General features: G+C 30.5%; 1 protein-coding gene across 1 annotated transcript; it reads right to left on the bottom strand.

Annotated features, from left to right (window-relative positions):
- Nucleotides 1–6: 6 nt before the first annotated feature.
- LOC136972824 (INO80 complex subunit D-like) lies at nt 7–10,528 on the bottom strand. The gene is made up of 5 exons (XM_067267460.1): nt 10,363–10,528; nt 8,647–8,824; nt 6,644–6,781; nt 1,944–2,081; nt 7–1,263 (listed from the first exon to the last, which is right to left on the bottom strand). Exons 1-5 carry the CDS (start codon nt 10,489–10,491, stop codon nt 212–214), a joined length of 1,635 nt encoding a protein of 544 aa, XP_067123561.1. The 5' UTR covers nt 10,492–10,528; the 3' UTR covers nt 7–211.
- Between the last annotated feature and the right edge of the window lie 2,605 nt (nt 10,529–13,133).

Below are 13,133 nucleotides of genomic sequence, written 5' to 3'. Positions count from 1 at the left end.
GCACGCGACTCGGAATTGAGCGGAATGCCGTCGGCGCCAAGTGCCGGTCGAGACGTGCCAAGACGAAGGACGCCCGACGTCTTCACGATTACGACTTTTCTACAATTACGTCCCGAAAAAATTTCTAAATCTTACGCTTTAAATTCTCACTAAAAAAAGCATCGTCTAAAGTTCCATCCGACGTCTCTCCCGTCGGCCAGGCGACGGTGTGCTAGGAAGCGCCTTCCTGTGCTATCACCGTCGCGCCGTTCGTCTGCTGCAACGTTCCCGTTGCACTGTTGGACGCGTGTAGATTATGTAGCAGTTCGTCACTAGCACCACACGTTGCGCCGTCGCCGCGAGTGGACGTCGCGCTACCGGAGACTAGCGAAACTTCGGCGCTGAGAGCCTGAAGGGGATACTTGCCCACCGAAGTCAGTAACTGTTGAGTGGCGGAATAGGCGGCCCCCGCCTGAGAAGTAACTAGAAATCCATTCTGATAATTCATTTGCGACAGGGCAAGCACCTGTTCCGAAGAATTGAGCAGCCAGTGGCCCGAAGAATTGGCCACAGAAGGTCCTCCGGTAGAGGCGGCCGAGTTTTCTTCTTCCCTGCCGCCACCGCCTCCACCCCCATTACTGGGAGTGGGCAGTTGGGACGTCGGGTATGACGTCTGCGAAGACGAATTGTTCTGTCCCAGGCCATATAGAATCGACGACAGAAGGGAAGGCGTGCCTGGCAGATATCTGTTCTCAACGGAGTTCTGAGTAGATGCGCTTCCTTCCATATACTGTGTGCTCATTCCAAATCCAGATTCGGGAGATATGGCGTGAATGCCTGCCAATCCGTTCAATACTTGAGTGTGAGCCACTTCTGACGTAAGAACTGGAACGGAAGCCAATGGATTATGCAAATGTCCTTCGGTGACCGAAGTGGTCAGGGTACTTTGTGCGAGGTTATCCGATGTGATACTAGAAAGGGCCTGAGAGAGCGAATTCAAGTCACTGGTAGAAAGGCTGTTGGAGATGACACCCAGTCCTTCCATGGGTCCTTGCGCTAGCTCGTGGAATGCGTTTTCATCAATGGCGCCGGCTAAGTTATCTGCACTCAGGAGACCACCGTGAATATCGATAGTACCGGCCAATTCGTCGATGTCTTGTCCCGTGGCCGATAATTTGGCCAGAGATTCTTTAGCCAAATGCACGTCTTTCGACACGGCTGCCAGCGCCCTCTCTAATTCTTCCGTCTCTTCCTTACTGGGAATGTACTCGCCGTTCCTCGCTTCTAAGAAAAAAAGTCGCATATTAGTTTTTAATTAAATAATTCGTTAAGAAAATATTTTAGCTTAACTCTCAGAATCATTAACATAAAAATTTATTTACGAAAATATGACACTTTCTTTTGACAAAATTGTTTGCACAGCATTCTCTCCTCTAGCGAAATTTTTAGAGGACACAAATGGCTTTACAGAGAATATCAAATAGTAACGGTATGTTTTAAATACGCAAACTGAATTTTCAAATGTATATTTTGAAGTAAAATATTTTTGAAATAAAAAACGTTTACTAATTACAATCTTTACGGATTTATGTTAATCTTTTTATCTAAATGAGGATCGAATTGTTTATCTTCAAATTTCACTTTTCAATATTAAAAAGTGGTATTCGGATTGACAATTTGAACATGTAGGAAGATTTATTCTTTTTACCTAAGTCTCCAAAATTATGAATCCAAGCGATACGGAAATGTTGCTGACTGAATAAATTTAGTTTGATTAACACAAAATAATTAAATACTTCTGTAAGTTATAAAAAAAATATTCATTACATTCATTTAATTTCTTAATTAGAAATTAAATAGAAAAACGCCGTAATAAAATTCTCAACAGATATGTTGAGAATTTTATTACAATGTTTTTATATACTTATAATTAAACAACTATTAATAATTAGAGCATGATTTACCTGAAAATAAATCGCTAAAGGCATCATCTGGAATTTTATTTAAAACTTCCGTAAAATCGTGTTCTTCTAAAAGTTTAGTTGCTTGATTAGCTAATTCGACTGTGTCTAAAGGTAGTTCTAATGATTTATCTATGGTACCTATTAAAAAATTTTAAAAATATTTTAATATAAATATATAAACATATAATCAAGTATTGGAAAAAACAGTATGGTTGCATTTTATGTAATCTATAGAATTACAGACTTAAAAGTTAAAATGAGGTGTTATATATTTACATATGATTTACAAAAGTTTTCAAGATTAAAGGCTAATTTACAAAATCAAAAGTTCACATTAAATAATTTTTACTTATATTTTTCTTTTTTGTGTTACAGAAAAAAAAAATATTCTTAAACAGTGAGAAACTAATTAAAATTGCTAAGTTATATCAAGATCAAATTATAAACATACCTGGTAAGCTATTAATATGAACTTACCAGAAGAGAAGAAAGCAAAATAATTAATTGAAAGCTTTGTGAGATTGCCAAATAAAAGAGTACTGAAATACTAGAATTGTCAAAAAACAATCTAAATAAGATAGTTAACTTTGAATGATAAAATTCTAGACAGATTAACCAAATTATCTTGGATCTCTAATAACAGATCATGTAAATACTTTTTAAATTATTGCATACTGGCATCATGTCAGAAAAAATGGCAAGTTTCACTTGTGCAGAGAAAGCATATTGTAAATTAAAATATCATGAAATGAATAAGCCAGGTAACTCTAGTGCAGCAATGGTTTCTTCTGGTTGGTATGATTTTGACCAATGGTAAATGTAATACCTAAAAAATGATTTACACATGATATAAATCAGTGTTTTTCAACTGCTGGTTCACAAAAAATATTTGACTGTACTGAAACTTGGCACAGTTGATTATGGGTGACATCTAAATAGTAATCTAGAGTTACTGTATGTAATTTGTTACACACAGTAACTCTAGATAAGTATACTTAATAAATAAGCATAATTCATAGTTGCATATAATTACTTGATTTGCATAAAATTATCCATAATTTTATAGGTCTGCAATGAGAAAAAAAGGTAGAAAAACACTTAAAGAATTGATTTACTGAATTTATATAAGTGTAAAAAAAACATTGAAAGATAGCTTATTGTGAAACTGGGGAACAAGTGCACAAACTTTTGTGCATAACCTTAAAAAAACCAGAAACAAGAATAAAGCCTTAATTAGGAAATGACCAGAAGATTGTTAAAAATTAGTCAATGAGGACTTCTTGAAGAGGTATGAAAGAAAGTCAAATTTTGTTGGGATGTTTGTCAAAATCACTGACAGTAACCACATTGAAAACTTGTACATATTGACAGAACTTAAGTGTTACTGTATATGTCAGAACTAATTTCAAATCTATCTTCAATAGTGTAATCATAATAAAGTGTCAAATTCATTTATTCCATTATGAAACACCCTGTACTGTGATTGAATCAAAAGTATTACACAGATCTGAGACTTGGGTAACCACAAAATAACAATTAAAAAATAACACATTTTTTTAAAAAAGAAATTAAGAAATTATGCATTTTTAAAATTATTTTACTTGTCACCTGTGAACTTTTTACACTGTTTTCCATGTTTTTGTAGAGGCATAGCTTCTAATAAAAAGTTGTCTCTGCATTGAAAGACTTGTTCATGGTGACTTGACATGATGCAAATGAAGACATTTCAGTGTTTTCTATGGAATTTTTAAATATACAGTAGAATCTTATTTTAACAGATCATGGAACAATGGATCTTTCAGAATAATGGAATTTTTTACCTGGTCACACCAGATTAATGTAATTTTACCTCCTTTTAACAGATCCATTACTTGAAATAATAGATTTTTTTTCTATCCCAAAATCTTTTGTAAACTTTGCGTTTTTTCAACATTTAGTTAATACTGTATTTGGGTATTTCCAAGATGATGCACTTGTTACATTTGGGATATGTACAATTGAAGAATTGTACAAAGACAGTCAGTCAGTCAGCTGATACGATTGAGGAGGAGTCACCTAATGAACACTGTTGTTGGTCCAAGTGTAGTGCCAAAATTTAGCAAGGCCATGGAGTATTTCCAAGTCTTGAAGTCCTGATGAGTTTCAGCATAAAAACAGGCTGTACTGTACATGACATTGCTAATATGAAGTGGTATGTATTCAATAGACAGAAAAGCGGCATCGAAAGAAACTAAGATGGACGAGTTAACAAATTGTGAAGTCAAGCAAAGTGCTAATAAGCATATGTAATTTGCTTCTTTTTATGCTTACAATATGTACAGTTTTTATCAGCTTTGTCATACACATGTATGGCTTAATATACACTTACATTAAACATACGTGTTTCTATAGGATAAAGGATAGAGTTCTCAATAGACTGAATAATTTCAAGTACTGGTGTTTCTTACATATTGGGGTTACAAAACAGAAATGTTTTCAAATAACAGATAGTTTCCTGGGAAATCTGTTGTTTGCAATTTAATGAATTCTCAGAATACTGTTCTACAAAAGAAATTTATTTCCACTTCCATCAAATATTTTCACTGATTTTTATAGTTTCAATGGTGCTGAATCCAAATCAGGCAACAGAATTAGCCTAACATCCATCACTTTTGAGAGAAATGATGTTTTTGAAGGAAAATGTTTTCTGTTTAAAATATTATATTTATTGGCTATACACATTGCTACTTTGCTAATTTAGATGGAAGCTGAACCTCCTCCAACAAATGCAATATATCATTGCAAAAGACAAGATTGTCCTCCATTGAAAAATTTCACATTTCCTGATTACTTTTTCTATAACAGGACACTTTAACTTTTCTCAAAAAGTTTCCACTGCTGGAGGTGTGATAAAAGTAGTTGAGCCTTTCTTTTTGAAAGATCCAAATCACAAATCAGATCATTCAACCAAAGCTATGATGCTCATCACAACTTAACTGTCATTTTGTTGGTGTCTTCAGCACCAGATTCTCTTTTAAATCTTCCATAAAATTCAGAGGTGGGCTGATACTGGCATCAATTCATCATGAGGCACTGGTTGGAGCACAGATGGACAGCTAGAATATTTTATCTAGCTTTCTGATTTTGCTGTAAAGTCTTTTATGTCAGTATGAAAAAGTATCAATCATTGACATAATTTTGTGTTTCCCACCAGACCATAGGGACAGCAAAAGACATTGATTTGTGTGTGAGCTTCAACCATCCAGTCAATGTCCATGTGCATGATTTATAGCATATTTTAGAAGTTTTGTCTTGATCGCCCACCTTACAGCCAAAATAACAATGGTACACTTTCTTCACTAGAGACATCAGTGATTTTCATTGCACTTTCAAACTCAACAAAAATTTAAATGTGTGTGTTCTAAAACAAGAATATTCGAAATAAGCTTATTCCAGAAGACATTCCAACTTTTGTTCTTCTTTTTATTTAAATTGAAATTGGTTTGTTCCTGTCCTGAAAAATGTTGTTTAAGAGGACCAAAACTGTTTGAAAAATAAAACTGTGCTGCATTTTAAAAGTTTGGGTAGTAGTACTGTGGTTTATGACAAGTACAATAATAAACTTGTCATTACATTAAAATTTCAATCCAGTATTTATATTAAAGGTATTTCTTCACAATAAACTACTGCTCTCCTGAAAATATGTTTTATTATTTTTGAACAAAATGATTTCATTTACAAAATTTGATTTTTTAAAAAGCAATCTTTATGATGTTTTAGAAAAAGCTAACCAGAACATTCTAGAATCTTTCTTTAGGTGTCTTCTCCTGTCAGGAGGTTGACAACCATTTCATGCCACCATGATCTATCTTGTGCTTCTCTTGAGCACTCTTCATATGTTAAGTATGTCCAATTCCTGATGTTGAACCAGTTCATTCTTGGCCTACCCCCCTACCTCTCTGCCCTTCAATCATTCCCTCCAGTAATAGTTTTTGCAGATTTTGGTGTTGTAGTACATGCCCCAGATTTTCTTTCACTTTTCTTTTCCTTACTACTTCTAGTAAGGTTCTTTTCTGATTTGCAATTGCCAGGATATCTTCATTTGTTCTTCTTGTCCTCCAAGGAACTCTCAGCATTCTTTAAATCATCCACATTTCAAATGCCTTTGATTTCTTTTCATTATTTGCATTCATTGTCCAACTCTCTGCTCTGTAAAGCAGGGTTGACCAAACATAACATTTTGCCAACCTAACCCTTGTTTGTATTCTAATCTCCCTTGATATCAACAGTTGCTTCATGTTTGTAAATGCAGTCCTTGCAATTCCAATCCTTCGTACCATTTCTTTATCAATTTCCTTATTCTAGAATAGATTGTTTGAATTGAATATCATTCTGGTTCTCACAGTAAAAATAACAAAAATCGCACACAAGATTTAATTATGAAATTTTCTTTCCTATTTAAATCCTTCATTACAAATGTATACATGATAATTTAAAATATTTATAAACTGTTATGGAAAAGCCATACACACTAAAAAGAAATTAATAATATTTTTGTGTTCAGTATGACTGAATTAGCTAAGACATCAGCTATTTACTAATCCTAAAAATCACATAGACCTACATTATATTAAAAATTGGCTAAACATGTACAAAATATTACTACTTATTAATAACTGTATAGTCTACTATACACTAAATATGCATACTTATTAGCTCACCTGGAGAAAACTGTTCTTCTAAATCAGTAGCTAATTCTGTATCTATGTTTCCTCCTAAATCTTTTGTTAAAGCCACACTTGATACATTGTTTTCTGTTTCACTAATTTCATTATCATGTTCTAAACTTTTGGACATTTCTATATCAAATAAAATTTATTTATGATTAGTGTTCTAGAAACAAAATTATTTTAATAATGTATTTTTAGTGACTTAAACAAATATCAAAATATAATCAAAATCTGAATTCATTTTGAAAAAAGACAAATTTTTTGTATTTTTTAAAATACACTTTAAAATATTATCAATTGATCAAACACTGACTATACAATTACTAAATATTCATATGTAATAACAAGGTAATATATAAATTTCTTGCTTACTGCAGATTTTTCTTTATTTTCTCTGATTTTTATGTTTTTCATGTGACAACACAGAACTTACAAACTGTCAGCATGAGCATACCAAAGGATGATTTCCTTTGCAGTTTAAATCTGATTTCCTCATCCCCATGGAAATATTTATCTATTCTTATCTGAAGCAGCAAATATTTTTAAATTTCTAAAAGTTTTGAAAACAAATATGTTCCAATTGTTATTCTCACAAAAAGAAAAAATGAAAACAATTCATTAGAAAAAACCTGTCAAACAATACAGAAATTACTTCAATAAAAAAGTTTATTATTTAAACTTTAAACGGTAAAATGCTACATTACGCCTACATAAAAAGAACCTTTCCATTTACACAGAAAAAAAAGAAAGAAATTAAAGTAATAATTAACTCTCTAACATCTCAAATCAGACCCATTCTTTTAAATGAACACATCTATATACTATTCAAAAATAATAAGATTCAAAATTTTCTAGAGTGCCATTAAAAAGTTGTTTTTTTTCAAATATTTTGTACAAAGAAACAAAAGCAGTTATTTCTTTATAAAGACATTTCTGCTTGTATAAGTCAATGGAAATCATGCTTGAAACTTTATTATCAAATCCATAGTTCCTCTAAGATATATGACTGTGTGCATGGTCATTTTTTAAGAATTGTATATTGAAAAAATAAATTGTGCAGTGATTGTGATAACATATGTTAACATTATTTTATTCATAAGTTGTAATCATAGTTTTCTTCTTATCAAAGTTTTCTCTAAGCTGTACAGCCACTGCTCACTCACACACTTGATTCATTTTTACCAGTAGTTGAGTTGCCCAGGACAATCTGACTGCTGCTCAGAAAAACATTATGAATTGCATATGCAAGTAATGATGTTTTCAATCAATCAATGTTCTTTCTAAGCCAGGGAATTAGATAACTAGTCCTCTGGCTTGGAGACAACACTGTTTCAAGTCATATAATTTGGCTGTTTTATTTGAAACCATTTCCTTAAAATCACTAAAAATGTTTATTTCAATAAAAGTATATAATTCATAAAATGTATTTGTCTTAAATTAAATAATTTTATTATTCTCTTTAGTCTAATCCAATGATTCTCAAACTTTTTCGATCCATCGCCCCCTTTGTTCCATAAAGTTATACCAACTCATTTTCTCTTGTGTGAGAAAGGATTGGAAACATTCTTAGTAAAACTTTTCTATGAATCTCGCACTTTGTGCCCTTACCGTACATTGTTCTCAACACCTGAAAACCATTAAACGCAATGTTTCCTCTTATTCGTTTAACAGAGGAAAGGGAACGGCTGTCAGTGACCCCAACTTTTGCCTTTGGTCACAATTCAGTACCCTGCCTCCAGCTCCCCCTAGATTTACTCACCACCCACAAAAGGGCGTTATCGCCCACTTTGAGAAACGCTGGTCTAATCCAAGAATTAACAAGCCTACTTCAAAAACTTCAAAATAATACATCACATCATAGCCATTGTAATTAATAAAAATGAATTCTTACTGTTTTATATTAAACACAATTGCTGTATCTTCAATCATAATTTTTATTTGGTATAGTATCATATTTGTGTTATTTGATGAAGAATGCAATTAAATACTTTTACCTGTTTGTGAACTATTTGAAAGCTGATCAGCAGGAGGAGATGAAGTTGGAGTCGGACGGAGTTGGTTTTGTCTTTTCTTTTTCTTACCACGTTTAGGTGGTCTTGTAAGAGCTGAAGGCTTTGATTTTTTTCTTGGCTTCTTTGGCTTTGGTTCTGATGCCATTTTATTATAATTATCCTAATTTACACAAATTTTTCATATTATTTAAATAATAATTTGTTAAATATAAATAATAATAATAAATAACTTGCTAGTTATATTTAAATATATTTTTTTAATTCTTTGTTATTAGTATTATTTTTCAGAAAGAGGATATTAACTGTCTTGTGACATTTCCTTCTGTATTTGTAATATATATATTTATATTAATAAAATATTCTAAACTAACAAAAATTATATGAAGTGATGCTAACTACTGTATGTTTTTCTCTTAGAAACAACTTTTCATCCAAAAATTATAATTTAAGTTCCAAATATTTTTGCGCTATTGTTATTTGAGATTCTAATTTAATAATAAAAAATTAATCATGACTAATCAATTCCTTCATAAAAAATATGTTAAAATTAATTCATATATAGAATATGTTCAAAAAGTTCCAGGAATGAATAAAAAAAAATCAAAACATGTTAGGATATAAAGAAATTTATTTAATATTTTTCAAAATAATCATCCTTATCTTCAATATACTTTCTTTAACAACTCCAGTTCATGAAACAACCAGAAAAATCAGTTTCTTACAAGAATTGCAAATTTTCTTCAGTTTGTCTTGTGTAAAATTCTGTTGACTCATACAGTTTTCCTTTTAAAGATTTTTCAACTTTAGGTAAAGAAAACAGTCATGAGAAACTAGGTCACAGAATAGATGGTTGTGAAAATGGTGGTTAAATTTTAAAAGAACAATGGTTTGAGTCGAGAATCATACAAGCATTAACTAGAATTAGAACTATAATTCATAAAGAAATCAAAATATTTTGCAGTCCTTGTATAAAGTAAATTTTTTTGTATTTGTACTTAAAAAAGAAAACTAATTACATCATATACTTCAAATAATCTTTAATCTAGTAATGCATTTATAAAGTAAATGCTTGCTGTGTAATGGTATTGGTGGATTAAAGATTATTTGAATTATATTCTTTATATATTGTAACATACTTTGATTTTTTGACCATTCTTGGAACTTTTTAAACACATATGTTCTCACAAAATTTTTGAAGTCTATATTCCAGACTTTTTCTGAAAGTTTACAAAAAATTTCTGATTCATGCAATACCTGAACACCCGTATACAGTGGTGCTTCATTAGTTCATTATTTATGACCATTTCTACTATGCCAACTAACTCTGCTAATGAAAATTCAAATGGCATTTTCTTATAAAATGGTAGTCAGTACCAAACGATCATCTTTTAATATGACCTATTTTGTGGCAAAACCTTGGCCAAATCTGTTTCTAATCAGATATGACCACTCCTGTCAGTATAAATTAAAAAAAAGAAAAAAAAAAAAATACAATTACTGCAAATTCCTATATATTCTACTGTACTTGTATATAATTTCATAAAACATCCTAGAATTTGTTCTGCAGTATATTTTGAAAAACAACCAAACGTTAAGTAATAGTAATAGTTCAACTATAAAAATCAGTAAATATTTATATAAGGTCTATAAATCTTAACAAATATAGATCTAGAATATATGTGAAAAATCTATACTCACTCTTTTTTTAGCATGTTCTGGGCATAAAGGTAATTCATGACATATGTCAAACACTGGAACACAACACTGGGTATTATCAGAGAATTTAGCAGTACAATGTTCAAATAATAGCTGATCAACATTATACATAATATCTAAAATCTTGATTAAAGAGTTTTGCTAAATAATAGTGAAATATATAAATAATCAACACTTTACACAAAAGTTCAAAAAAACATAAATTTAATTAATATTTTGTTAAAAAAAAATAATTTTATGTAGAATTTAAACTTTAAATTTTTTAATAAAAAGTTCGTGTTATTAACCTTCTATTACTTGTGCTGAATTTTTTTTTTTTAATATAAAAGTCTGTGAGGAGTGACAAATCTTATAATTTTATTTTATAAAACACTAAAACACACAAAAATAATAAACATAAAATAAATTATTACTCAGTTTTAAAAATGTTCTATAAATAATTTTACATAAAAATTAGTAAATAAATTCATTATAAATTAAAATTTATTCTCAAAATCATAAATGAAAAATTAAACAAAAATTTAACAATTTAAAACAAATATGTAAAACCCTGCTCAAAATATTAGGAAATATTATAGCAACATCTTAGAACTATAACAGAACCAACAACTTTATTTAAATTAATGTTGAGATGCATAATTTTAAGAGAAAGCTTTATTAAACTTACTGTGAATAGTTTAATTTGAAATTTTATGATAAGATTACATAAAAAACCAATTCTAGTAAGGTATATATTATTCTCTAATTTCTGAAAAATAAGTTTATCTACTTGATAAAAATGAGATTATTCAGTAGTTTTTAGTAATTCAGTATGAACAGTTAATAAACTTCTAAAATATAAAATTTCTCTTTGTGTTCATATAGCAAAACTCAGAATCGCATAATTGATTTTCCTATAAAATGAATCAGATATTGCAATATCTTCTAATTGTTTTGAGCAGAGTATTAATATATCTTTTAATCATTTTTTTTATTTTTTCAATTATCATAAATATCAATAGCATCATTCTAGCCATAAAATTTTCACAATACATATATGCTTAATAATTTTTTTTATACTGTGGTACCTATATTTCAAACATCTCTAACTTCAAATGCTAAATTTGTCAAAAATTTGCTTTGGATTTCAAAGAATGCTTCAAAGTTTGAAACTGCACATGCAGTGAAAAAATGCACTCAAAGCATAAAATAAGCTTCTAAACAAAGAAAGCAATCTCAAATTACCGTATTTACTCACGTATAAGACAATCTTGCATATAGGACGAGGTGTGACTCTAAAGATCAAAATATAGAAAATTAGATTTATAAATACAATTCTAGTTTTATTTCGATTAATCACAAATGAAATACCAAATGCATGTAAATGCACACACTGTCCTGCAAAAATTACCAGCATGTTAAACTTTAAGGAAAAATCTTGTAAAATCAACAACATAATTTGTTCATGTAAAGCTGGACAATTGGGAACCTTTTTTGCCAATTCTTAACAGTCGAATTCACTCTTCGTTGATTACACTTATGAGTTTCTCTGAATTTTGATTTCCAAATAATCATCTGTTTTCACGTGGGAATGAATTAAAACTTATATCAGGCTCCCATGTAATTTTGGAATTCAATTCAAAAGCTTTGCTTTTCCTATTGCTATTCATCTTTAATCCTGACAATACACAAAAACAATTCAAATGACCCAGATAAAATATTTTTGTTTCTAAACACCAGAAGGTGAGAATCCGGTAAAAAATGCAAATACACAGTTCACAAAAATTATTGCAAAAACAAAAAGAATCCTTTGCTTGCACATATAGGACAACTTAGGTTTTAGAAGCAGTGAAAAATGAATAAAACCTTATCTTATATGCAAGTAAATATGGTAGTAATAGTGTGTTAAATTTCACAACTGTTATAATTAAATCATACATCTAAATCAAGTAAGAAGACATGTTAAAAATATACAAACATATTCTGTTCAATCCAATACATAAAACCTTTACTTTTTAACCATGGCATTCAAGAAGTATGTGGAAGCAACAAAATCTAATAAGTAAGAGGAATGCTGTAATATCAATGAGTGAGAATTTAAAAGGAACTTATCGCAAAGCTTGAAAGCAGTACAAGTGTGATATCTGGTGCCCATGTTTAAGATGCCAAATTCTATAGTGTTTGAACAGTAAATGCAATTTTCATTTTATTACACAATATTTACATATTTTATTTATTGTTTTCATGTTTTAATTTGTTATAAATGCATTTAATTGTGTTATTTTTACCTTGAATTATATGTTGTTTTAAGTTTATTGAAATGAGTATTGTTTAGGGTCTGGAAATGGATTAATTCACTTTCCATTATTTCTAATGGGAAAAATTGATTTGGACTTCGAATGATCCACAGTTTGAATGGCTTCCAGAAATGAATTAAATTGTAGCACCACTGTGTACATATGAGAGGGTAGTTCCTTCTGGACTGCCTCAGAGGTTTTCCAATGCTGTCTGGTGAGATGCAGAAATATGGCTGTTTGAAAATGATAAGTGTTATCAATTTCCACACTGAAGAAACACACTGGAATGTAATTCAACATCTGTGAGCATCTGGCAAGAATACAAGCAAAATTTATTGAGAAATGAATTTTTTTGTTAAGAGGACAATCATCTAGCATGGAAAGATGTGAACTGGTATTGATGGTGTGAGAAGTTCAGAAATGGAATTATAAGCATCTGGGATGCCCAGATCAAGCCATTTTTCATCATCCACCATA

The sequence above is a fragment of the Centruroides vittatus genome, unplaced genomic scaffold, assembly GCF_030686945.1.
Source record: "Centruroides vittatus isolate TY-2023 unplaced genomic scaffold, ASM3068694v2 contig_3019, whole genome shotgun sequence".
NCBI classification, from domain to species: domain Eukaryota; kingdom Metazoa; phylum Arthropoda; class Arachnida; order Scorpiones; family Buthidae; genus Centruroides; species Centruroides vittatus.
Note: the sequence above shows the minus strand (reverse complement) of the source record. Positions and strands in the feature narration are given on the sequence as shown.

What these genes read in the sequence shown, in the direction of transcription:
- LOC136972824 (XM_067267460.1), bottom strand. Translation starts at nt 10,491, where the DNA reads ATGTATAATGTTGATCAGCTATTATTTGAACATTGTACTGCTAAATTC. An exon ending in TTCAAATAGTTCACAAACAG is followed by an intron (nt 6,782 to 8,646) that starts GTAAAAGTATTT and finishes TATTTGATATAG; the next exon opens with AAATGTCCAAAAGTTTAGAA. An exon ending in CTTTAGCGATTTATTTTCAG is followed by an intron (nt 1,264 to 1,943) that starts GTAAATCATGCT and finishes TTTTTTTCTTAG; the next exon opens with AAGCGAGGAACGGCGAGTAC.